This window comes from Numida meleagris, chromosome 8 (genome assembly GCF_002078875.1).
Source record: "Numida meleagris isolate 19003 breed g44 Domestic line chromosome 8, NumMel1.0, whole genome shotgun sequence".
NCBI lineage: Eukaryota > Metazoa > Chordata > Aves > Galliformes > Numididae > Numida > Numida meleagris.
The window spans coordinates 7014637-7042116 of NC_034416.1; the positions used below are offsets into that span (position 1 = coordinate 7014637).

The window sequence follows — 27480 nt, forward strand, 5'->3', positions numbered from 1 at the left end:
ACTGAGGCAACGTGAATATTAAGTACAAGCCTATAAATATCTTTACATCAAACATACAGGAAGGTGTAAGAATGTCATGTTGTAGTCTAATTGATCAATCATGAATAACCTTTTCTTTAAAAGAAAGTTATATATACTGTATACATCCCAGTTAGAAGTGTTATTCATTTTATTCTAACAAACTAATATTACATGTCTTCATCTAAGTGCAGAAAAACAGGGTTCTTTATACTCCTTTGCTTCCTAAGAGATTTTCTATTGCACGTGAAATGCTAATATTATAGATGATACATATTAAGTATTATTCCCTAAAATATATAGGAACTTGCAACCAGGCTGCAAACCAAGCAATGATACTCAAACTATATTTTTTAAATGAGTCATACTAAATAAAAAAATATATATATGTAAACAAGTTTAAATTAAAATAAGAAGGGTAATTAATAATTTGGGGAGAAAAAAAAAACAACAGAAGGCCATTTTTCCCCCGTGTGCTCGGTAACAGTGCAAAAAATTCTAAGTTCCAACAAATATTTACTGCTTCCAACTTTTTCACACTGAAAAGCACGCCACTAGATCTATGATTTTTTTTTTTAAGTATTTCAGAAGATTAGGTGCATAGCATCTTTTATGTGTTGTCTAGATTTCAGCAAGCAAAATGCAAATTAGATTCTATTTTAGGAAGTGAATTTTTTTTGGTTATTTAAAAGGTGGATCATTTATTACAAAATTTTGTGGGTAAGAAAGTATTCATTGTTCACAACTATTATTGTTCCTTTAAAATGAGAAAGCAGTGATGTCACCAATTCCATTTATGATCTGTAGCAGCAATATTATCATTAAAAATATTATGGAATAGATATAAAATAACACTTGATTCTTAATATGTGTAACAATACTATATGTGACAACAATTTGTTTTTCTTTTTAATGCAGGGAGTATAAAGAACTTTACATTCTCCTTTCAATGTATGAATAAAATTTATTGCTCCCTTTTATTATACTTATATAATCAAAACTTCTACTTGTTTCAACTAAAATAAATAAGGAAAAAATCTGGGACAAGAAGTTGGTTACAAGCAAAATTAGAAAACAATAGATTTACCATAATCGCCAACTGCGATGAATGATGGGTCACATTACTTTTTTCTTAGCAAAACTACATTATAGAACACTATAGCACAACGTACTAAAATTTTTTTGTCTTTTCCTTTTAAAAAATTCTTGCCCTTGATACCTTTCAGTAGGGCAGCTTGAACAGTTCATCGTCACTTCCAAACCCCTCTGGAGATCAGACGATAAATTTCTTCGGCAATCAGAGAGGACAAAGGGCTTTCTCGTGCTATTTCCTTGTTTTCATGTTTGCTGGCTTAACATCATTGTGTACACGTACGACTTCAGTATATAACATCAGATGCGATGACGTTCAGAGCTGGCAAACAGAGAAACAGCATGAGAAAAGCCCTTTCCTGCATAATTTTCCCCATATATTGTAAAGCTTGCTTCCAACTTTTAACCACGTCAACCACTATATAGTTTGAGAAGTACTGAACTATTGCACTTCTACGTAACCAACCACCTTTGGTGCGTGAGTGTTTACGGAGTTCTATATATACAAAAAGACCTGCACACATTTACAAACACACAACAGAAGTGTTAAAATGTGAGACTTCCATGTATGCTATTCTAGGTTTTTAAATATTTTTTACTTTATCAGCTCAAAACTCCAAGTGCTGTATCAAGCATACAGCTATCAGAAAACTACCATATTAGCTAAAATACATTCTACGGTTTTAGTAGACTACATTCAAGAGCATAGTTCCTAAGAGCATAAAATATTTTGAAGAGTTATTTTGCTACTTTAAATTGTATTTATTATCAACAGAGTTAGAGTCTTGAAAATTCACTGAAACAATGCCATTCAGATCAATTATTTCAAGGAAAAAAAACCCACTATCAATAGCAGTCACCAAGACACTAGCCTCTCACTGGTCAGGAAATTACTATCAACTGAAAATCATTGACTGCAATACCTTCTGGGAGAAAATAGGAAAAGAAATCAGCGTGAAAATTAAACTAAAGATAAATCAGATTTCATTGTTGACAACGGTTGGTAGCCATAGGTTTTTATAAAAAAAAGGAACTTGAGGAGAAAAGAGTAAACATTTCAGCTCCATCACAAAAGCATGAAGGTGAAATATGCTTAATGTTTACAAAAAATCATGTGTTTATTCTGCTACTGTCCCAAAGCAAGCTGCTATTGGATAGAGAGCTGAGTATCATTCTAGTCTAAAACAATCACCCAAATGTTAATGCTGGAACTTTGCCTACCATCTTCAGTACAAACTCAGTCAAATAGTTTTTACCGGGATAAAAAATCTTTGTTTTCTCCAAAACAGTTTTTACTGCTCAAGAAACATTTAGATGTTGTACTGAGGGATGTGGTTTAGTGGGGAAATATTGGTGGTAGGTGGACGGTTAGACTGGATTATCTTGGAAGTCTTTTCCAAACTTGGTGATTCAATGATTCTATGATTCTATTTAAGAGTCATGTACAAAATCGTTCATTTTTTCCTAAAAGACAAGTTAATTTATTTTTTGTTTTCTTTCCACTTGTGCTTGGTATTTTTTTTCTACTATGAAGTACAGAGTTTCAATTCCAGATTTCCTTTCCCATATTTTTTCAGTAAAAAACATATCTATAAAATAAAAATTGAAGATTTATATTTTTTCCCAAAGAATTCCACAGTGGAAAAATACTTCCTCAACCGGTTTTGCTTTAGTAGTACTGCATATCTAATTAACTGCTCACTAACGTAAGAGTTTGCAAATTCCACTTCAGTAACATCGTTTTCTCCAGATATGAATTTCAGTTCATACAGAAATGTACATACACAGAATTATACCACAATTAGCAGCCAGAAAGTTAAGAGAAAATAACAAGAACAGTCAGAGATATAGTAACCATTTTTGAAACAGCTTTTGGGAAGGGTTATACCAACAGATATTTATCTGACATTTAGAAGAAAATGTTCCTTGAGTGTAATTTACTCTGTATTTGTCAATGCAAAACACAGCCCTACCTATACACCCTTTCACATATCAGAAGCATCAGCATTGCCTATTGATGATTACAGGATACTGGATTAAACTCACTAGTCTCACTTATTACCCAAAACAATAAATCGTGCATCTAAAGATTTGCATAGCACATGAGTTTTCAGAGCTATTTGTTTCAGGAAAGTGCAATGTTCTTTTAATTCGCATTCTAAGCACATTGCTCTCTTACTGACTGGAAAACAATAATAGCATTTCACCACATTTCAAATCAGAACCAGAAAGCCATATATATCATAACTGTAAGCCTGTGTAAGCAGTTGATAGTGAGACAGTAGGCCCCAAAAAGGCAATCTATCTTAAGTGAGGTCTACTTCTCAATATAAATGTAATGTCTATCTCCAATTAATTTCCAACAAACAAGTTCAGCAGAGATCACTGTGTTATTTGAAATCTCCATTCATACAAACGGGTACATTCAAACATGATAGAATTCTTGCAAATAAATCAATTAATGAAGCTTTACAGTTGTAAATTTGAGAAAATCAATCTTCATACCTGATCATTCCCTCAAAATTTTTCTGAAGATGGCATAGTGTACTTGCAGTGGATGGGAGTCCACTGCAAAGCAGGCATAACCACCACCAAGTACAGAAACAGAGCACTATTATATAGCTTTCATTCAAATAATATGTTCATATGAATATTCAAGCAGTTCAGAGAATGACTATATATTCCAACTGTATCAGCTGAAGAAATGAACTGAAACTGAATCAAGTCCTGCCACTGCTGCTTTCATGTACTCATTCACTAACAAAAGGCCAGATAAAACTTAAAATGATAAAAAAAAAGGTGATGGACCTTTCCTCAGTGAACAGCTGTTTATTTTAAGACATTTATACTGTTCCTATAGTGTGCACTGCAGTATTTTCAAATGAATGAATGTTACACATAGCATTAACTGAAAGAAAGAGACAAGAAGGAGGAAGATACAAGAAGTTTTAATCAACCTTTGCAGCAGCAGTCTCTTAGAACCCAGCTGCCAGAGGTAACATTGTATACTATAATTATGAATATTTTGATTAGATAGGTTGATGCCTAGACTGGAATTTGAATTGTCTGAATGTTGCTTGAAACACTTGAGCAAAGATTTCAGATTTTAAAATTTGTGATACATATTATACAAAAACCAGATTACAAAAACACATCCTTTTCCAATATTCCAATATAAATGAAAAAAAAAAAAAGATTTTTGAAAGTATAGACTTCATACAGCCTGCTCTCGCTAAGGTAAAAGTCAAAAGCAATTGAGTTTTTAACAAAGCTTGTTGACAGACAAGCTGTAAACGTGGTATATGTTTTTCTCCAAAGAAATACATTCTTCTAAGAGGCCCACAACCACCAAAGCAAAGAAGATCTGAAGACACTGAAAGTTAGCTTTATTTTATAGATCTTACTTAAAAACAACTGAACATATTATGAACAAGAAGCCCTTTCACAATTTATCACATGATAAAACTTCCTTGATGCATCTACAGCATCCCAAAGGAAAGCATGCTATTCTGAAGGTACCAATTCACTTTCACTAGTATTAATTCCTAACGTGTGACTTCAAAATAATATTAATATCTCTTTCCATTACCCTTTCCCACAAAAAAGAATCAGAGAAGCTTATTTCTCCCTTCTTCCTTGCATCATATTAGCACAACATATTTCCCTCTTCAGCTTCCTGCAGTCGATAATCCAGTGTGTCCTCAGTTGCTTCTGATTCCTCTCCCATATAACTTTGAGGTGTTGCTATTCCAGTATTTATTTGCCCACACAGCCACTGAAGAGATATTTTGGACTTTTTAGTAGAAAATCCTTTCATCCTCTTTTGCAATTTTTTTGAGTACAGTTGTTATAATGACTTTGTCATTTCATACATCAACAAATTTAACAGAAGCAAAGAAATCTTTATTAAAAGACCTTTGATATCATTCTGATTTAAAGGTTCAAAAAAACCCATAACTTTTTATCTTTAAATCAATATTTCGAATATCTGAGTAGAAACTTAGTCTTGCATGGACAAAGCTAAGAGCTATTGAGATGTGAGGCCTGTTAATATCAATAACCAATAGAAAATGAAGATAAATAAATTCGCAGCAAGTATAATCTTTAGTCTCTTCCTTCAGAGAGATTTTGGCTTGTAATAGGGAAGCATTACAGTAATTACTACAGTAAAATAATGTTTCCCACATTAGTTATCCTTCTTATTTTCATTTCTCAAGCTAGCACATCTGCCATTTTAACTGAACTTATCACGTTTCTCCTTGCTGTCCTACATTTTTCTGAAAATTCAGAGAGTGTACAACATGAAGGCATCATTAACCACAAAGATCCCGGTCGTCTGTAAGGTTGGAGAAACGGAGGGCAGCATGACATCTGAAAGACTGGGGTAGAAGTTTCCTTTTGTTTCACCTCTTTACTAGCTAACAGTGACAAATGTCACTGTTTGTCAGTTTGTCCTGAGTCACCTGTAGCCTCACAGAATATAGAACTACAGAGACTATAATGTACAAAAAACAGGTTAGGAGTAAGTCTCATTTTTTAAAAAATTCCTGAAATTAAAGAAATATAGTTGGTTTTGCTTATCATAAAATACAATGCTGTAATTATGATCAAAGTCCAACAAAAAGGATTAAACTCAAATGGCCTTTCTTGCCCAGTTTATGTAAATAAATGCATTAATATTTTATTGCTTATTTAAATAAAACACAATTAAGTCATGTTAAAAGGCAAATGTTGTTTTCCAACTAGTGGAAAGGGATGGCGTCAGAGAGTAGTTGTAATTTCTCCAACAATGTGGTCACTTTTGTATTAAAAAAATTAACCTAAAAGGATAACTGCACATTTAATAAAATCAATACAAACAGTAACGTTAATCTCTTCTGCATATATTCTGAGCACCATACTAATATAATTTCACGTACAGGTGTATTTAAAAAAAAAATAAAAAAAAAATCAGTTCTACTCTTCTCTCAATGACAGGAAACCCCTGTCAATGATCTTAAAGGTATAGATAGAAGAAAACATTTTTTCCCAAGGGACTTCTGAAGAAGATAACTGCTTTCCATTCTGCTTTAAATGCCCCTTCTGATGGAAGAACTAAGTTCATAGAAATCTAGAATGTCATGAGCTTACCTTCTTTTTAAGTAGAATTAGTGCACTACAAAGTAATGCTTTTGAGCAGACAATGGAAGAACATTTTTGGCTCAGAGGAGGTATACTGGAGTCCCTGTACTCAACTGAAAAATCACTTAGATCAGGCCTACCGAGATGCTGAAAACAGCACCACCCAACTCATCATTAGGAAAGGTATAACAGATGAACAAACTAGCAAGAAATTTTTCTAATGTGCAATTTAAATTAACACATTTAAATACCTTTGATACAAAATATGCAAATCTGAAAAAAGTACACATTTTCTACTGCTGTCTAAAGATAACAAATTCTATTATTTTTTCCTCAATTTAACAGTTAGTGGAACTCAAAACTCCATTTAGTAATACATAGCTATATGGGTTACCACAGAAATTTGTGTTGTTAAAGGGAAAAAAAATTAAGTAGAACAAACAAGCCATCATGCAATTTTCAGGTACATTTTGTTATCACTGTAGCTGTCACAAAACAAAGCTCACAGATAATTCAAAACCTTAACTGAACCAAAAGTCTTGCTGAGTCTCTCTTGTTCCCAAGAAATAATATTAAAATATATTATCAATGATATAATAAACTTTTCTGAAATATTTAATTATTGATTCTTTGACCAATTAAAATTTGACTAGAAAATTGTTTTCACTGAAAACATTGTGATATTCTTGAATAAAATTAAACAGACAAATAGAAAAGTTTTATTATTAATGAAACTTTCCAAAACATACATAGAAATTAGATTTGATTTTCAGGTACTTACAGCCTTTCTGTAGTGCCGTGTAGGTTCTCATTTTATTTTTAATTTTAAGCTAAGGAGTCTTTAGAAATTATGCTGTACTGAATTTTTGAGAAGGTAGTATCTGGTTTATCAGGCATAGGAGCAAAAATATGAGAGCAATTATACCGATGCTTCTTACTTTCCCCCAGCTTTGCCTACTGACAGTGCCATTCTACTCGACTTAAGTAGTCTGGTACTTTTGAAAATGGCACTGAATCTCTCAGATGAAAATCCTTGCCTGCTTTTAGTAACTTTGAAGTAAAGATATGCCCAAATGAAGGCTGCAATTCCAGACACCATTAATATTAAGAACCACTTATCAGGTCCTGTAAAGCTTTACTGTTTTCCACCTGGCCTAGATTACTTCAACTCTTGAGCATACAATACTACAGAGGACAGCACCATAAACCCTCTTTGTTTCACATAGCTGCACTGCGTACTGTGGTAATGCAGGAAGTGCCATACTGCCATCTGCAGTCAGGAATACCCATCAATGTAATAATTCACAGCTCAATTTCCTTGCAGCTGACAGTCACTTTAATTTTTCCCTTAACACTGACGAATCTCAAATTGTTTACACTTCAATGCTTCTATCAAACATGACTTTTCATAACTTTTAATCCTTGCAGAAAATTTTATTTTGCAGTGCTTAGGACGAGAGCTAAATTAATGGAAAGGAAGGGAAGGAGAAAGAGAGAACCTTAAAATTTCCATTACCTGTCTGGTGTGAATGGGGCCTGGGGTCTTGAAGCCTCCTTGACAGCTGCATTCAGAAACACTGTAAGGGTCCGAGCTGCTTGATGAACACTTGGAGAGTGAGTCACAGCCCACCACAAAGGTGTTATCCAGAGGCAGTTCCTGAATTACATGGTGCTTCTTGGGGGGTACAGGAGTCTCAGGTTTAATTTGAAAGGTTGGCTGTGGAGAAGCAGACTTGTAGTGCTTTGCTAAATCTGGGCTATCAGGCTTAAATGTGGTTGGTGTAGTGGCCCAGTTATATTTTCCCATAGTCTGTTCTTCTAGTTCTACAGGTATGTCTAAAGTGCCATTTATGTGCTCATGGCCAGGATCATCAGGCTTAGATTCTTCAATAGTCACAAAGTTGAGGAGAAGACTTTTTGGAGAACGTTTCTTCTTCTTCTTCTTCTTCTTGATCTGCCTATTCTCTTGGTTTGGGGAAACCCACTCACCACTCTGCTTGTTTTTCTGGACAACTTTGTGCCTGGGTGTCTGGCGGCACCGTACTAAAGCAGTAACAAAAATTACCAGAATAACCGTCATTGTGCCTGCAATAATTGCAATTATGATCTTGACATAATCATTGGTTTGTGGGGTTATCTCACCATCCCCAATGTTCTGGCCAACTGGAGTTTCCATATTCCTGCGCACTAGCTCTTGTATATATGAACTATTGGTGACTGTCTCATTCACAAACAAATGCACAAGAGCTATAGTGTAAAGAGACTCTGGCTGTCCTAGGTCATTGACTTTTATCACCAGTCTGTGCAAACCATGATCTGATGTAATTACCTTCTCCTTCAATGTAATATTGCCTGTTAATTGGTCAATTGTAAACAAGCCCCTTGAATTCCCACCTATAATGCTGTAACGGAGCTCTGCATTCATTCCTGTGTCATTATCAACTGCAAAGACTTTAGTAACTACAGACCCTGGACTGGATGATGTTGGAACCAACTCATATGAATAATTTGATGAAGGAATAACAAAAACAGGCCTGTTGTCATTTACATCAACAACATTGATCGTCACTTTGGCCGTTGAGGAACGCTGCAGTCTTCCTCCATCCACTGCTTTCACCTGAAAAGTGTATGACCCCTGCTGTTCTCTATCAAAAGTAATATTAGGTCTTATTACACCAGTAAGAGGATCTATAATGAAATTATCTCGACCATTTAATATAGAGAGAGTGACTGCAGCATTCTCTCCAGAATCAGCATCTGTTACAGTGATAAGCCCTACTGTGCCATACATGGGTAAGTTTTCTGGAACATAGAAATTATATTCATTGTGTGTGAAAGCAGGGCTGTTATCATTCTGGTCCAGGACTGACACTGTCACAGTAGCATTGGTCTGCAGGGGTGGCATCCCATTATCCTTAGCCAGTACAGTGAAGGAGTACCTGTCTTGTTTTTCTCTGTCCAGCTTTCTCACTGCTGTCAGAATGCCTGTACGGCGGTCAAGGTTGAAAATAGGGGGTGCATCAGAACCCAGAATATAGCTGATCTCAGCATTGCGCCCACTGTCGGCGTCTGTAGCACTTATCTTGGTTAGCTGAGTACCAGGTGCATTGTTTTCAGGGATGGAAAGACCTATGATAGGCTGTGTGAAAACTGGGGCATTGTCATTTTCATCTTTAATTTTGATCAAGAGCATTGCAGATTGGTTTAAGGGAGGTTTACCTGAATCTGAAGCTACTATTTTAATAGCATATTCCCGTGTGGATTCATAATCTAGAAATGTAGCTGTCTCCAGAAGAAACTGATTATCAAACACTGGCTTTAGTCTAAAAGGGACATCATGATCTGTAAAACAAGTAACTTTTCCATTCAGATCAGCATCCTTGTCCATTACTGTTATCAATGCAATTTTTGTATTAAGCGGAGCTTTCTCAGACAAAAGCACTGTCCCATTCACTGGATTGATGATGTATCTTGTGTCTATTGATGGGACGTTGTCATTAATATCTGTGACATTAACAGTCACTGTTGCTCTTGATGGAGTTGAACTGCCATCACTTGCCAAAACAGTTAATTTGTGCACAGGAGATTCTTCCCTGTCTAGTGGTTCTCTTATGGTGATGAGACCAGTGGCGTTATCAATGGCAAACAGCTTTTTGGCCAAACTGGAGATTTGATTGCTGAAATAGAAATGGATTTGTGCATTTGAGCCCAGGTCTGCATCAGTGGCATGGAGTTGAGAAACAGAGGTGCCCACTGGAGCATTTTCTGGAATACTAACTTCAATGTCATTCTCTTTAAAGACTGGGCGATTATCATTCACATCAGTCACTGTGACTTGCAGGATTGCGGTGCTAGATCTTGGAGGACTTCCACCATCTTCAACTTTAATTTTCATTACATAGGTATCCTTCTGCTCTCTATCCAGAATCTGCTGGACAATCAATTGAGGCCACTTATCTCCCTCAGGTGTCTCAATTATATCAAGACCAAATACATTTTGACCCTACAAGACACAGAAAGAACATATTTCAGCATAGTAGTATAATTAAGTAGAGAACCATCTCATTACTGTTCTGAAGTTATCATGAAATATATAAGCACTACATAGGAATAGACACTTTTATATTTACTGCTAATTTGCAATATTTAATTTGCTTTAAGCCCAGGGACGTTAAAGAAGCTTCCGAACAAACATGGAAATGAGCTGATACTTTAGAATAACAGGGTTATGAGCTTTTTGTTTGTTAGTTTTTGGGGCAGGGGGACACAACACTTTGTTGTGGGTTTTTTTTTCTTTGTTTGTTGGTGTTGTGCTTGCTTTTTAAACCAACTGCTCTCTTTCTACAGAAAAAAAGAAAATTCTTGGACACGTGGTTTGCTTTCTATACTGTACCAGTGAGTGTGGAGAAGAGAAATACAGCCAAAGTTCAACAGTGTCCAAATGCAAGGTAATATGCATACACTAGAGGATTTAAACAAATCCTCAATTTCAAGGAAAACAAGAAAGTTTCAAGGGACTGCTTCACAGTTCATGGAACAACTCTGGACATGACCTGAAGCCATCATAATTTAAAAAAAAAGAAAAAAATGATGTTTACTATACAATTCAGGTATTAGATGATTCAGACAAAACTTAACCATAACAGTTTATTAGAAATACATAACAAACTTATAAAAATTATTCCTTTATTCCTCATTATTTACTTTATATTACCTTCTTTTCTCACTTGGATTTGGTTTTTTTCATTAAAAAAAAAAATCACAGAACTATGACATTCACTTTGAAAATAATTACTTCTTTTCACAGGGATTGTTGAATACCTAACACTACTGTAATAGAAAAGAAATACTATATATAGATATTTGACAAATACACCTTCCTTCAGAAGCCTTGCGTTGAAAAGGGTGTGCTAAAATAAATAAAATAAAATAAAATAAAATAAAATAAAATAAAATAAAATAAAATAAAATAAAATAAAATAAATTCTGTGTAAGACTGTACTGTTTTGTTTAAGTGTTTTGCCAGTCAGAATTTGACCTTACATAAGTAAACATTTCTTTCATGGAAAAGAACTATTCATCCCCATTTCAAACATAACTGTGCAACTTGCAGTGTTTGTAACAACATTATGTTACAACTAGGCGCACTGTAAAGTGAACTGGAACACATTCTGAAACAATAAATAAAAATGCAGTTTTTACTTCTTCAGTAGAAGACATGAAAATATTAGTTTTAAAAGAAATGTCTAAATTAAGATTTAGACTTTTAACCAATTAATTTAATTTTTCAAATGGTAATTCTACATTTATCTTTTCATAGAGGCAAAGTGTGGGTTTCCTATTCATCTTCAATTTGGCTAACAGTTAATTGTAATATATTGCATAACTACTAAGAAATAATGAATTATATATGTTTTAATATAGAATTTCAGAAAAAATGTAACAAGCTGATGGAGGGGGATGGACATGTCAGCTATCTTTTACTTCTTTATTTGCATACAAGTTGACAAGATGGGCATGATTATTCAGTCATTAGATCTCACAGCTACAACAAAAAATTCACATAGACTTTCAATACATTCAGTTATATGAATAAATGAATGTTAAATGGATACACATTTCTGTTTTTCTTTAACTATCAAGCTAAAGCTATTTTTCATTACAGCACAAGAACTCTACATAAAATTAATAGATTTGATTCTCCATAACTATCAGTAAACTAATGGAGAAACAGAAAAGAATGCAAAGAACAATTCCAGGTCAATTATTACCACTTGAGTAATTTTTCTTTATGAAAAAGGGTTATTTAAGAGAATTTCTTGCTATTCATTAGAGGATTATACTTTTTTTTAAACTAAGATAAAGGGAAAATTACAAAAAAAAGTTTGGTTTTTTTTTTCCTGATTTAAGCATACGTACTTCACATTGGGATAGAATTAAGTACGGTGATATGCTGCATTTTATCAGATGAATTTTCTGAGAGTTCTCCTATTCTAAATACTCCCAAAATGATGAAGCATTCAAGAAGCATATTTTGAAGATTACAAATATCTAATTCCCTCCCTCATGAGAAAAGAAACTGAGAGTTAAGAAGAGAAACAGAAGGAAAACTTTCAGGATTAAATTTTTACTGTTGAAGTAAATGGTTGTATCGTCACCAAAACCTCAGTGAAGTCAAAATTTCCTACAAACAGATCATTTTTTGGACTGAACCTCTGTCATAACATAATCCCAGTGATCTGAAGGTTTCACCCACACTAGAGTAATGCTCTAAGTCCATGGAAGTATAATAGGTAATTAACACTTAAGTAGAAAAAGTATAATAGTTAATTAACACTTATGCAGTATCTTTCACCACTAAATTAATTTATAAAAATAATCTGTAAGTTTTTCTCCACTGCTATATCAGAATGAGAGTGAAAAATAAAATGCTGTCTTTTTAAATCTAAAAAGACAGTTTAAATGATGTAATCTAACTACTTGAATCAGAACAAGGTTATGCCCATTTCAGAGCCAGCATCAGCTTTAAGAAGCTCTGATTTCTCATCACAATATTCTTTATCAGTAGTTTAAGCAACCTGTAACCTTATTCAATTTTCATAACATCCTTTTCAGTTGACTCATGCATAAGGTAGTCTTTGAAATGATTAAACTGGTATACTTGCTGAACACTCATTGCCATATATTTACCTGATCATTCGTAATTGATCCAAATGTCCTTTTCGGAGCTGTTTTGGGCTGTCATGTGAATAAAAAATTAGAGAGTTTTAAAACAATTGTAACATTTAGGTAGGTTAATAAATACATAATCAATTAAACATGGATATCTAATCCACAGAAAAAAAAAAGGTCTTGGAAGCTTCAAATTATACAGCAATCTAAACTAAAATCTGTGCACTCATAATCCTAACATGCTTCATCCATACACAGAAGTTAAGGACATTACGTATTACCAACACCTACACAATAATTCATTGTTTTTCAGCTTCCAATAGCAAAAGTGCCTCCACAAAAGCTGGTCTGAAAGTGACAAATACTTCTAACAAATTACCAATCATTTCATTTAAACTAAACAAAAACAAAATTCAACCCCTGTTTCTTTTAGAGACGTTCTTTCCAAAAGAAGAAAAGTGAACAGCTGTCAGTAAGGCAATTAGGTAAGCAACCTCTCCTCCTAACTTTCTCCATAACAACTGTTGAGACATTCACATGCATCCTATTAGACAGAAAACTGATACAACACCTGAAGGACAGATTAATGTATCTTATATCATATTTTTATCTGAGATATGCTGTAAATTCCCATACTGCCACATACTCCTGTCCTGTCCCCCAATATGCCCTCTGGATTTCAAGTAAAACTCTAGATACAAAATGAAGGGAAAAAATAGGATTTAAGTTAGGCATTAATCTATTTAGTAAGATAATTTTTATATTCACATTTTATACGTGTAATAATTACAGATTTGTTCCAAGAATCTAAGAACTAAGAGAGAGAGAAACGACTGTCTTTTAGTCATGTAATTCTCCAACACATCACTGTGTTTTTGGATGTAACAAGTAACAGTTCTGAACCAGCACCTAAATCACAACCTCATCTTATTTGACAGCCAAACAAGACATCTTGGGCTCATAATCCCACATTTTAGAGCTCTCAGATGAATGCTGACTGGGTGTTGGAGCAGTGTGAATCCGTAATGCCCTCCGATTCACTACCTCCACTATAAGCATATCAGTACTCTCAGGCAGAAGGTGATTCAAACTGACAGCCACTCGTATACAAGAAAATAGAAACAACTGAGATGTTTCTGCAAATTACTTTACCCTAAAGCAGAGGTTGTCCAGGATCCTCAGCTTCTTGTACTTTTAGTTGGAATTGATGATGATGGACACTTACAGATTTGGCTCATGACAAGTGGAAAAAATAAAGCTAAACAGACAGAAAACCTTCAGTAGGACTTGTTAAACATGTACAAATGTTTGTGAGTTAAGATTCATTAAAATATTTTGTTGTCTCTTATTTTCAAGATAATTTCAGTTGAAAAAGTGCATGATTTCTTTAAACACATGGCACCTATTTTGAGCCAAATCCATATCTGCACTTTCAACAGAAAGTTACTTAGCATGAGTAACTTATTTGATCTGAGGCCCATCTAAACTGAAAGTTCAGCTATGAGCAAAACCATTGTATCCTCCTTTTATGTTCAGACTTTGAGGATAAAATGTTGATAAAAATTTTCATTTGAATGGCTTGAAGATCTCACACATACACCTCTCATCAGAGATCCAAAAATAAAAAATAAAAATGAATAAAATCACATGTCCTCCGGATTTACATCAGAAGGCCATTCTTTCACATGGACCATACTTTATGTGTAACGCTGCTTTAGGAATTTTGATATTAAAAACCACACTAACTCAGTGTAGAAAATTTACAATTCATGTGGGCAAAAATGTAATACAGTGACACACAATACAATAGAATTAAATTCTTTCCTCTTGATTAGATTTTCCCCAACACTAACACATAGCTTTTTGGGTTTATAGGTCTGGCACAAATACTGGTAAAATGAACATGAATGTAAGGCTTTCTCAAGGCTTTCACACTTTGGAGAGTTTTGCAAAATTCAAAAGAGGAAGTTTATGTGGGAGGTGTAAGTACCACATGATCCTTTTTGCTTTTTAAAGACATGAGGCTGTGCTTTTCAAGCAATGAAACTTATCCTTCTTACATTATTCTGAGAAAATAACAGTGGAGCTACGAAATTAAACTCTAAAAATATGTGACGTAACACAAGTGCAAGATGCCACTTCTCTACATATTGGGAGATAATAAATGATACTGCAAATGCAGATTAATAAATCAGAGACAGTTGCTCAGAAGAAATACAGAGTACCAGTAAGTACTAAAAGTAGTTCCAGAGAGACTGAATTCTAATACTCATTAAATAGAAGTCTTTTGACTATGTTAATCGAGGAACACTGAGGATAAACCAAAAATGTACTTTCTGATGCTGGGTTTTGTCAGAAAGCCAACTTGTCTTCTTCCTCCTCCAGTATTACTGATTCCCATTTGCGTGACTCAGTAGAACAGCAGGAAAAGAAAAAATGAAAATACTTTGTTACAGTATGGGAACAATTCCATTTTGAGACCCAACTCTGAAATCTTGTAATACCTGTGTGTACTGAAAATTTCACAGTATAAGCCATCATGACTTTTGATTTAAGAGTTACATTCCTAAAAATGACTTCTTCACGAGTTGTTTGGAATCAAAAATCTTAAAAGTGTATCTGATACACACATTTACAAGTATTCATACTCAAGATGATACTACAGACAGAAATCATTATTCTATTTCCTACTTCCAATGCAATTCATTACAACTGCACAGAATGAGAAATAATTTATTATTTTATTACAGCAACACATAGAGTTCTATCAGCTGCATGTATGAACATGCAAACATCAAATTCAAAGATACTGAAATAAGACAAAACTCTATAAAGCAGAATAACATCTAGGATTGAGTCAATTATTTCATAGAAATGTGAAGGACCACTCACTACAACAAAATAATTTTCAGTTGTTATATGGAATAGAGTACTATCTCAAAAGCATAAGGTCACACTATAAAACTAGTTGCTGAATAAGTTATGCATTCTACCTATGGATTTTTGATTCTACTTCCACCCTCAATTAACTTTGCAATAAACCTCTGTTATAGTAAGAAGAGGCACACTACAGGTATATGCAGAAAAAAACATTGTAAAATGGAAAATTGAATGAAATCAGTTTTGAAATTCAGTATCATGGCTTCTAAGAAATCAGCAAAACCAAGGCCAATTTATTGAAAGCAAGAATGATAGCTGGAATGCAGAGCTTCCACAAGAGTTAAGCGGTATTAAAGTTATTCCTTATTATGCTCTTAGGCGCAATCTCATTAGTTTTAACAGCTGCCCAGCAGGAAAAGCCAACCAATCATTCCACAGTAATATGTATATTAACATACCTCTTTGCATTTAGTTTTCACTCATTTCAGAGGCAGGTAGCACACTACACTACAGCAAGAGCTAGTATCTTTTGATTTTAAAGTGATATTAAATATTCAAAATGAAAACAATAACAGTAAATCCTGATCATCACAATGTAAGTTAATACCGTAAAACCTTTTCTGATAGATAAACTTATTCCGCTAATAGATAACTGGCAGCAAATTGGTTTTGATGTTCCATGGGAAACAGGATGGAGAGGAAAACAGAAAATACTTATTTGTTTATACTTTCAAATGTGCTACAACAAATAGTATTTAAAAATATATAATGGAAATGAGGATAATATTATATGGCTAGGGTTAAAATGAAGTGAAAAACTAATCTTAAAGTAATGAATTCATATAATATTCCATTCTTAAAAACTTGACTCAAAAAAAAAACAAAAAAGACAATATGCTTGATAAGGCAGAGAGTAAAAAATTACAATAATTTGACTTTGGAACATCAGCAATAACCACAGCAATAATGCACATCACATTAATAGAGACAGCAATTATAGCACAATGTGATAAAAATGTATTTCAATACTGACAGCTGATGATTCAGAATTCTTTCCTTTTACCAATGTTTCTTTTTTGTTTCTTTAAAATTGTCTGAAATGCTCTTTGCTACACGTCCCAGCTTCAAAAACCTCTACAGGACTTCAGTCTTCAGACACATTATATTTCTGGGCTAGGGAATATAAACTCGTTTGCAATAAACCTTTCTTTCAGGAATAAAAATAACCATACTAATGCAGTGAAGTGCCACAATCTACAGTTGACAGTGGATTTAAAAGTATTCTTCGATATATACAAGAATATAATTTTGGACTTAGCATTTTTCTTCCCTGTACTTCCTCCTGAAAGGAAGGAAAACACTTATATTGTGTATCTAGGGTAAAGAATTATTTAATTCTCCATCACTATCTAGCTAAGATCTGGAAGTTAAAACTAAAATTAAAATCAAGAACACTATAATTGCATAAGATTCTTTAATATTTAAATTGTCTAATTAATGACATCTAAAACTAGGGGAAACTGAGATTTCCTCTACTATACACAAAACATATCTTAAAAACTGGAAATCTTTATCACCCCAAAAACAGAGCTCATGGAAAAATGATTTGGGACAAAAGAAAAAACTGAATGTTTTGTATGCCCATTTTCCTTTATTTTTTTTCTCCTTTACTTAAGATTTTGAAAATAGTAGTAACTTCTTAATCACTTCACACATATGTGTGGAGAAGGCAACTAACCATGAAGTAACTTGGAATTTTTAATAATAGAATTGGAATATTACTAGGATTTATATGAACCCTGTTGGAAACATAATTCAAAGTTTCTCAAGACAGACGTCCAAGATGTAAGTAAAATTTTTATTGCTGCATCCACAATAAATAAAAGGAGCAGAAAATAATCCACACAAAGTTATTCTGAAACTAAAATTAGAATGGATTGAGAACTTTTGCATTCCTTGCAGCAATACAAGCATGATTAGTTACTTTTCATCAAAAATTTGTGATAACTATTTTTAACTTGGTCAAAAAATAATGGTATTCAAGTGAAATTTTTCCTTCCTGGATAGAGAGAGCTTTTGCTTGCTTTCATAATAAGGTTCTTATTTAGCAACAAACAATGAGTTTAGTAACAAACATCTTATGTATGAAAAATACAAATAAAAACCCTGTTGCATACACTGGTGAAGAGTAATATACCAAACAGAAAACCAAAATTAATCTCACTATCACAGTCTAAAATACTTTAGATTTTTAGACAATACTAGAGACTATGGGCATAACATACGTTGTCCTAAGTACGCTGTTAGCAACCTTCCAGAATAAAAGATGTTCAAAATATAAATTTCTAAAAATAAATATATTGTCTAAGCTGCAGTCATTTCCTCTTCTACATACAAGAAGGTCCCAGAATCATAGAATCCTCAGAGCTGGAAGAGACCCCTGAAAGGCCATCTAGTCCAACTCCCCCACAATGAACAGGAACACCACAGCTAGATCAAGTTGCCCAGGGCCTGATTCAGCCTCGCCTTGAAAGTCTCCAGGGTAGGGCACCAACACCATCTCCAGTGCCTCACCACTCTCACTGTAAACAATTTTTTCCTTATATCCAACCTAAATCTACTCTCTTTGAGCTTGACACCATTTCCCCTTGCTTTATCACCACAGACTCTGCTAAAGAGCCTGCCCCCTATGTTCCTGTAGCTCCCCTTTAGATACTGAAAGGCTGCTATCTTGGAGCCTTCTCTTCCTCAGGCTGAACAGCCCCAGCTCTCTCAGCCTGTCCTCGTAGGAGAGGTGTTCCATTCCATGGATCACTTTTATGGCCCTTCTCCGGACATGCTCCAACAGGTCTATGTCTCTCCTGTACTAAGGACTCCACACCTGAACGCAGCACTACAGCCGAGGCCTCATCAGTGCAGAGTAAAGGGGCAGGATCACCTCCCTCGTTCTGCTGGCCGTGCTACTTTTGATACAGCCCAAGATATGGTTAGCTTTCTGGGCTGCAAGGGCACGTTGCTGGCTCACGTCCAGCCTGCCATCCACCAGTACGCCCAGGTCTTTTTCAGCAGGGCTGCGATCAATCCTTTCAACCTCCAGCTTGTACTGGTAATGGGGATTGCCTCGACCCAGGTGCAAGATCTTGCATTTGGATTTGTTGAACATCAAGAGGTTTACCTGGGCTCACTGCTCAAGCCTGCCTCGGTCCCTCTGGATGGCATCCTGTCCCTCTGGTGTGTTGACTGCACTCCACAGCTTGGTGTCATCCGCAAACTTGCTGAGGGTGTGCTCAACCCCACTGTCGATGTCATTGATTAAGGTATTAAAGAGCACTGGCCCCAGAACCAACCCCTGGGGGATACCACTCATCACAGATCTCCATCCAGGCATTGAGCCAATGACCGCCACTCTCTGGACTCGATCCTGTAGTCAGTTCTTCATCCACTGAACAGTCCACCCATCAAATCCATATGTTTCCAATTTGGAGAGAAGGATGTTGTGGGGTAATGTGTCAAAGGCCTTACTGACGTCCAGATAGACAACAACAGTGGCTCTTCCCTTGTCCACTGATGCAGTAACACCATCATAGAAGGCCACTACATTGGTCAAGCAGGATTTTCCCTTAGGGAAGCCATGCTGGTTCTCCCGTATCACCTCCCTGTCTTCCATATGCCTTAGCATAGCTTCTAGGAGGATCTGTTCCATGATCTTCCCCGACACAGAGGTGAAACTGATAGGTCAGTAGTTTCCGCTGTCATCCTTTTTACCCTTTTTAAAAACAGGTTTCATGTTTTGATATTTCCTTTTTTTCCAGTCACCAGGGACTTCACCTGATTGCCATGACTTTTCAGATATCTTAGAGAGTGTCTTGGCAGCTACATCAACCAATTCCCTTAGGACTCTGGGATGCATCTCATCAGGACCCATAGACTTGTGGATGTTCAGCATCCTCAGGTGCTCAAGAACTTGATCTTTGCTTACAGTGGGAGGGACATTGCTTCCCCGCTCCCCTCCTACCAAACCAAATATTTGAGGGCTGTGTGGTGAGCAGTTATCAGGGAAGACTGAGGCAAAAAAAGTTGTTAAAAACCTCAGCCTTCTCATCTGTTGTTACCAGCCTGCCTGTGTCACTCATTACGGGGTTAAAGCCCTCCTGGACTTTCCTTTTCTGGTTCAGGTACCTGTAAAAGCCTCTCAAGTTCTTTTTGGCATCCTTAGCCAAGTTCAGGTCAAGCTGGGCCTTGGTTTTCCTGACCTCATCCCTACACAGCCTAGCAGCTTCCTCACACTCTTCCCACAGTACCTGTCCCTGTTTCCATTGCCTGTGCATTTTCTTCGTGCTCTTCAGTTTGACCAGCAGGTCCCAGTTCAGCCAAGTCAGTCTCTTGCCTTCCTTTCCTGACTCGCTACACCTGGGGATGGAGAGCTCTTGCACCCTGAAGAAAGCCTCCTTAAAGATCTGTCAGCTCTGCTTCGCACCCTTGCCCATGAGGACAGTTTCCCACAGTGCTTTGTTAACTAATTCTCCGAGGAGCTGGAAGTTAGCTTTCCTAAAGTTTGGCTTCCTAATTTTACTCTCCACCCATCTCATATCCCTCTGGAGAGAGGTAACTTGTAACAGAACACGTAACTTGTTATGCATAGTTCTCACCTGGCAGTTTTGGAATAGACAACAGCTGGAAATCTGCAGGCCACACCTGATCCCTTGAATGGCTGCAAGATCAAGGCTGTCCTTCTGGCTATAGGTCTCTTTCACTACTAACGTAGATTTGGTTGTTCCAAAATAAGATAAAAAGCTATCATCTAAACAGTTATAACTACTTAACACATTGTTCCTGGAGTAGTGTTTATCTGTTTAAGGAATTACTAGTACATGTTTCTTTTGTTACTACTTCCATGTTGTTTACCATTGAGAGAATTATAAATCCTTTAATTGTCAATTTGTCCATACAAGTGAAAGTGAAGTTTTTACTCAATGTCTTTTGGCAGAGTTTAACAAGAAGGAAGTGTTTATTCCTAAGTGTTTCCTATACAGTTGGATTCAAAGGACTATGTAAGGAAATCCCTAGTCTATTATGCTCAGAAAGCATCACCATAGCTGTGTTAAGTTAACTTACTGATCTGTCTGGACATCAGCAAACGATAATATTCACATAAGATAGATGAACTGAAGATCTCCATTTGACAGATCTGTGCCTTCCAGCTTGAGTCTATCATCTTGCCCACACAGAGACATGCTAAGCTATATATTATTGGTTCATGACAGCTAGTGTGAAAATCAGAGCCTTGAATGCAAAAAGATACACCAACTTGTCCCTCACCCTAACTCACTGAACTCACTGTGCCTGGAAGCAAGACTTTCTCCTCCAGTCTTCAGTCAGCCCCCGAAAGGGATGTCAGAAAAATGGAACCTGACAGTTTTACAGTAATGATGCCATAAACCACCCTAAAGGAGCCTTGTATCAACCAACAAGAAACAATTACCTTGACTCCTGACTCACTGGATTCAAACTACCACCAGTTGTTAACAGAGTTTTATCTACTTAGAGACAATAATTCACAACTATAAGAATGTAAATCAGATTGTTTTCCCCTTTAAGAATAAGACAGTGACTATTTCAAAATAATGTTCACAGATGACCACTTACCTGTCGAGATCTCTCCAAACAAATTACTATTGAGGAATATTTGTATGCTACCACAAAACCTTCTCATAATGAGATACACCTTAATACTTCATATAATAAGAAAAATGGGCAAATCTCTGAGGGTTTTGTAGGAAGGTTAAATTACATAATAAAATAATGAAAACACTGTTTTGATGGAAAGTTGAAGTTAGAATATTTTGAAGAAAGGGAGCAATATAGAGGGAAGACAAATTTATTATCTTTATTTTATGAAAATTGCTTACGTATTTGAAGTTAAGAAATGTGAAAACAGAATAAAAATACACTTTACTAGATTTCCAAGGATAAGGACAAATATAAAGGACAAGAATTCTACCTACAGATTCTTATAATTCAAATTTCTCCAATCTTCCTATGATTACTAATAGAAAATAAGATCAAAATGAAAGTTATTTGTCCCTTTCATATATTTGAAGGGGAGCTTTTCAAGACTTCAGGATGTCACTTAGCACTCATAAACATCCCTCAAGTTTCTGCATCTCATTTTATAGCTAACTTCAGCTCATGTCATGTTATCCACCCACTCAAAACTTCTCACCTAAGCTGAGAGCTGGATAAACTCTCTCTCTGTTTGAACTATTTCTCATTATTTCAGAATATTTTATACCTCATAAGGAAACTTAACAGGAAAATTCTGCACATTTTGTGTGAAAACGTATGAGAATTGCTCCAAAAGTAATACCTCCCATTTTATTATGTCGGGCCATGATGCCAGAGGAGGGTGTTGGATGGCAATAGAGGTTGAGCCTCCCAGGCAATATTCCATCACATTTTGTTGCTATGCAAAAGATGCCGGCAGAGGGGCAGTCTGACAGAATGGCATCAGACACGGAAGCGTGTATGAAGTAGAGGTATGGAATTAAATTAATCTGTACAGAAGTAGTTGCACCCATCGACATTCACTGACACCTGCTGAATGTTTATGAAGACCAAACAGTGGATGTGAGCACAGTGAGGCAGTGGGTCATGAGTTTCAGCAGCAGCAAAAGCTACATGAAAGACAAGGCACATTCCAGAGTGCCAAGTACAGCTGTCACACCACAAAATAAAGAGTGTCTTTATCAGCTCATCCACACAAATCAGCTAATGGCAGTGTAAGAGTTTTATAGCAAAGAATTTTCTCTATTAAATAGCATTCTTGTGCTCTTTGTGTCTGTTGTAGTTTCTCTGGAAAGAAATAGGAGGCATTACTTATGGAAGGATTTATATGGCTTTACAATGTGAACTAAATATCTAAATACTATCTATGTGGACTAAATAAAGCTACATTATAACATCAAACAAATACATAGACCCTTGAGATGCAACAGAGAAAGGGCAAGATGTTTCAATTTTGACCTATTCCTTACAGGTACTGCAGACTTAAAAGAATTACTCAGCATCATTCCAAATACAGACTGCGTGTCCTAGCAAACTTTTCTCTATTGAAGGGCAGCTAAAAGTTACCTTAGAAAGACAACACATCCAGCTCTCCATATTTATTAAATTACAGGCACTAGAGGGTGACTTTAGAGCTTGGCAGGAGTGTACCTCTAGAGCAAAAAAACTTCCTAAATCTACTTTACAGCCCCCTAAATCTATCACCTTTCCCATCTTTGCTGGCACATGAAATCAGAAGGAAGACATGGCAGTGTTCTCCAAATACTTGAAGTATAATGCATAAGAGCTATTACAACAAAGATGGAAGTTAACTTGTCCTGCAATGTTATACTTAATGAAGTCCCTATGCTAATTCAATTAAGTGATTGTGAAGTAAGAAAAACAAATCAGGAGGACATAAACAGGAGTTTTAAGCAGCTGATGATTGGGTCAATGCAGACGTTCTGGTGAACACCTATGCTGAGATGTTTCAAAGTGGGTAAGCATCCACAGGTTCTGTTTGTATCACTGTGTGCCTTGTTTGCAGAGCGCTTCCTTCCTTTCTCTCTAATATATTCAACCACTAAGATCATACTGGCATCACACTAAAAAGCAAGCAGGACATAGGGAATTTCTGTTTTCCCTCCTTCAGTGTCCGTCTTTTTGCCTTTCTAATTTGTATTACTGTCTATGATACGATTTTCAATACTGATTTCATAAATCTAACTTTTCCATTCTAGTTTAACTACAAATCTAGTCAGACTCTGTAATTTTGATTTAACTACCTTCCTGGCTTTCATTTAAATAATATACATCTCTATACATTCTCAATTTTCACAGACAAGCAGTAACATTAGTTACTTGATCCCAAACTCCTGAAAAGCTCAGAAAAAAACTAGTTTCAAGAGAAGTCTAGAAATCTGATGAAGATTTGTAATCTCCACCTTCCATAAGTCATGGAATTGATAAATTGTATCAGAAAGCAGGGAAAAGCTTAAACTGAAAGACACTGCAAGCGATGATTTACAGTACCAAGAGGTAACTCTCCTCATCAGAGGAAAGACTGATGTGTTGTGAGACTGAGTAAGAATCTATTTTGTCAGATTACAGATGTATGAACTGACAGCTACAAAGAGATTATTATATAATTCTAGAAGGAATCCACCAGCTGCTTCTGATGATAGGTAAATACGAGAGTAATACTCTGACAGGTAAGAGTAATAGAACTACAGCAGTAACACCAACCTAATTTCCCCCAAACTGACACAGATTTAAAAAGCAACAAACTATTAGAACAAAGGATTAGCTCACAGAAGAGAATGCTCTGCTCCTGTAAGAGCAGAGTTCTGTTTTCACTCTAGTCCACTGCTAACTGGATGCTGTAACTATGTAGTAGTTTATGTGGTTGTGCTGGTTGACAAGAAATGCTCAGGAATCAATAATAATAATAATTTATTTTAAGCAGGCACAGATATAAATCCATTTGGAAGAACAAAGTTGACTCTCCACGTTAATGTGCTGAGCTCAGATAATGTTCAAAAATTTCTCTGGAACAGCTCTCTTTTTTAACAGTCAAGAGAATAACAAAATGCTTCACATGGCAATCTTCACAGTTAAAGCAGAGGCCTGTGTAAATTCCAAGTCTACTAATCAAGTTACACTAAATATTAGCTTGCCTTGAACTCAAACATATGCTGAAAAACTCTAATCAACAACAGCATGCAGGTATTTTTAATATTGTGATGGTACTACTAGACACAATGTGGAAACATTTCATATACATTTGTGAGCAGTCTGACTACCCGGAATAAGCAAAGAAAGACCTGTAGACCATGTAGCTGCACAGGGAGGCAACCACGTGTTGCAAGAAGAACAAAATACACACAAAGACTTCAAACAGGCCAGGCAGCCTGCCCAACACAGAGAAAGGAGGACACTCAAAGCCAAAGCAAGATAATGAGCTTCAGAGTGAACAGGTCCCTGCTTGGAGAATGAGAAACATGAAGTACTATGGATAGCCAAGAAACGACAGGGAGGAAAAAAGACAAACCTACTTCTCTTCTCACTTGTCACTGAAGACCTCTCAGGACTGATCACCTAGATGTTGGCAATAAAGGCCTCAGAAAAAAAAGAATCTGGAATAAATTATATACTGTATATTTACATATGTATTTTACTATTTATTATTTACTATTTATTATTTATTATATCATACATTTATAGAAAGATGTACAGCTTGCAGATTCATCCTTCAACAGAAATCACTGCTGAATAACATTTAAGATTAAAATTTGCTCTTGTATCCTCCCATTTTAACATCTCTTTATGAACACTTTTCTTTTTCCCTATCCTTCCCCCTTTATACTCAACTGAGACAAAAACTCACTGCTTTCTCATCTGGTCATTTCTTTCCCTGAACTACTTCACCATCTGTTGTAGCTGTCTTCTCCATCACCTCCTACTATCAATGTCATGCCATCCTTCCTCCCTATCTAGTCTTAGAGCAGTTGTTCAGTGAAAATTATTTTCTTTTATTTTTAAAATTATTTTTAATTAAGTTCACCCTCACTTGCCTTGCTCATAGTAAACACTGCATAGCGTCTGCTATTTGAACACTTAATGTTATCCTATCTATAGTCAGCTTTGGGCATTGCAGTAGAGGATCATGACCTTTTATAGTTCTATGCACAATCTCTTTGGCTAACAGCAAGGTGTACTGCATGACTGTTTCCTGGAAATCGTCTTTACTATGAGGAAAAAGAAAGACAATTTCATGTATTTTTAGAATATCACTATTTTTAGATAATTCAATATTTGTGAAGTTCAACTCAGACAACTCTTGGTCAATTGCTAGAGCTATCACACTGCTATCACATCTTCAAAAATGTTGCAACTGATTTTCTAAATAAGAAAACAATTGAAAAGAAATCCTAAAGCCCATATTTGGGTCTTTCATACAAAAACTGAAAAAAAAAAAAACCAACCTAAAAACACTGTTTTCCTTAGAATTTTCCTAGAAGCCTGCCCTCCACATGACTTCTCAGGAAGACAAGAACAAACGTGGAGATTATCAACAATTGCTGTCTTCTTGGAGTTCACACTTTTCAGACAGTGTATTGTTGAATCACAGACACCTGGAAAGGTTTGAATTTGTCGTACCATGAATTACTTACCAAAAAGTCTCTATTAAGATACATTTTGAGAAGATGCAGGAAAGAAAAAATATGTGAAGGCTAATTTGAGTGGTAATTTAAATTGTACAAAACTGTGAGTTTTTCCATTGCGTTAGATAAATCAAACCCTGCATTACAAAACTTGCTAGTAAGTCTGAACCCAAAATAACAACATTTTAAGATGTTTTGTTTTTCCTATTTAAAAGGATTTTTTAGAAAAAGGAGTTTCAAATAAAGTCAGTCACCTAATTAAATGACTTTATAATTCTTTAATGATCTGTTTTGCAAAAGAAACTGTATACAACAATTAAGTGCAACCTTTACCCCATACAGGAAATACTGTAACATTAGAATATTTTCTCACAAACAAAATACAGAGTTGCTGAAAATGTGCTAAAGACCTCTAAGCTAAGTTAGTAGCTTAGTGTCTTTAAAAAATTGGTATGTCAAAAATCTCTTTATCTTCCTGAGAAATAGGCCTGGCTCTGTACAGGCAGTATAGCATTTTAGCTAAAATTTTTAAAACGTGAAATGTAACTGAAGAGATTTCTCTTCATTGCACAGCTTGATAGTTTGCTATTACTTTCTCTAAAGTATGTAGCAACACATTCACTCTGTTGCTGCATGCATATTAAAGCATCAGCTTTTGTGCTTCTGTGAAGTGACATGACTTGCATATCTAATCACCTCCCACCTCTCTGTGATCCTCCATGCACACTGCCCTGCCCATCACCTTCATATCCGGCGTTTTCCCCAGATCTCCACAACACTGCTACATTAGCCTGCTAAATTCATCCTGGGCATTTTTATATGCTGTCCTTCCTCCACTTTTCTGTATGCTGATTAAATAGTGAAGGAAAATGTTAACACATCAGAATACATGAGTAACTTCACAGCGTACCTCAAAAAAAAGGCACAGAGTAATGCATGAGAAGCATTTTGGGAGAAAATGCAAGCAACATCATTCTGTGTTCATTCTCCCTCCTAACACTGTTACCCATTAAAAAATATTCTCATGCACTACTCCTCCCTTCCTCATTCATCTCCCTGGTCTTCCTCAGTGAAGGATGGATCTCTGCTCATATGCTCTGTCTCACCTGCTCAACAGCATCCTTCATATCTACCACTTCTATCACTTCCTATGATCACTTTTGATACTAACTGTAAAAACTACCAGGAATTGAGTGGAATAATACATTGATGCTACTATTCCACATGGTGTCTGCCTGACTTAAACTGTTCCTGGGATATACAGATACTTTCTAAGCAATGTGAAATTGCTGCCTTATTTAAAGACAGTAAAACCATAACTCAAAAATTACCTGATAAGAAAGCATGCAAGAGAAAACCGCAATTAAATCATAGACAGAACAGCTATTGCAGAATGGAATAGTCTGTTCTGCTATTTTACGGCTTCTCTGTAACAGGGCACATTACTTAAACTCCTGGGCTAAGCACTACTGCTCAAATGTAACAGCCA

At 35.7% G+C, this 27480-nt stretch overlaps 1 protein-coding gene across 1 annotated transcript in view; it reads right to left on the minus strand.

The window, feature by feature from the left end:
- Positions 462 to 27480, minus strand: part of PCDH11X (protocadherin 11 X-linked) — a 37242-nt gene continuing 10223 nt past the window's right edge. Inside the window, exons 3-5 of the mRNA XM_021406217.1 lie at positions 12922 to 12969; positions 7748 to 10234; positions 462 to 1432 (exon numbers count right to left, since the gene is read on the minus strand). Coding sequence (XP_021261892.1) covers positions 1427 to 1432; positions 7748 to 10234; positions 12922 to 12969 — 2541 coding nt within the window. The 3' untranslated portion in view covers positions 462 to 1426. The remainder of the gene's footprint in view (positions 1433 to 7747; positions 10235 to 12921; positions 12970 to 27480) is intronic.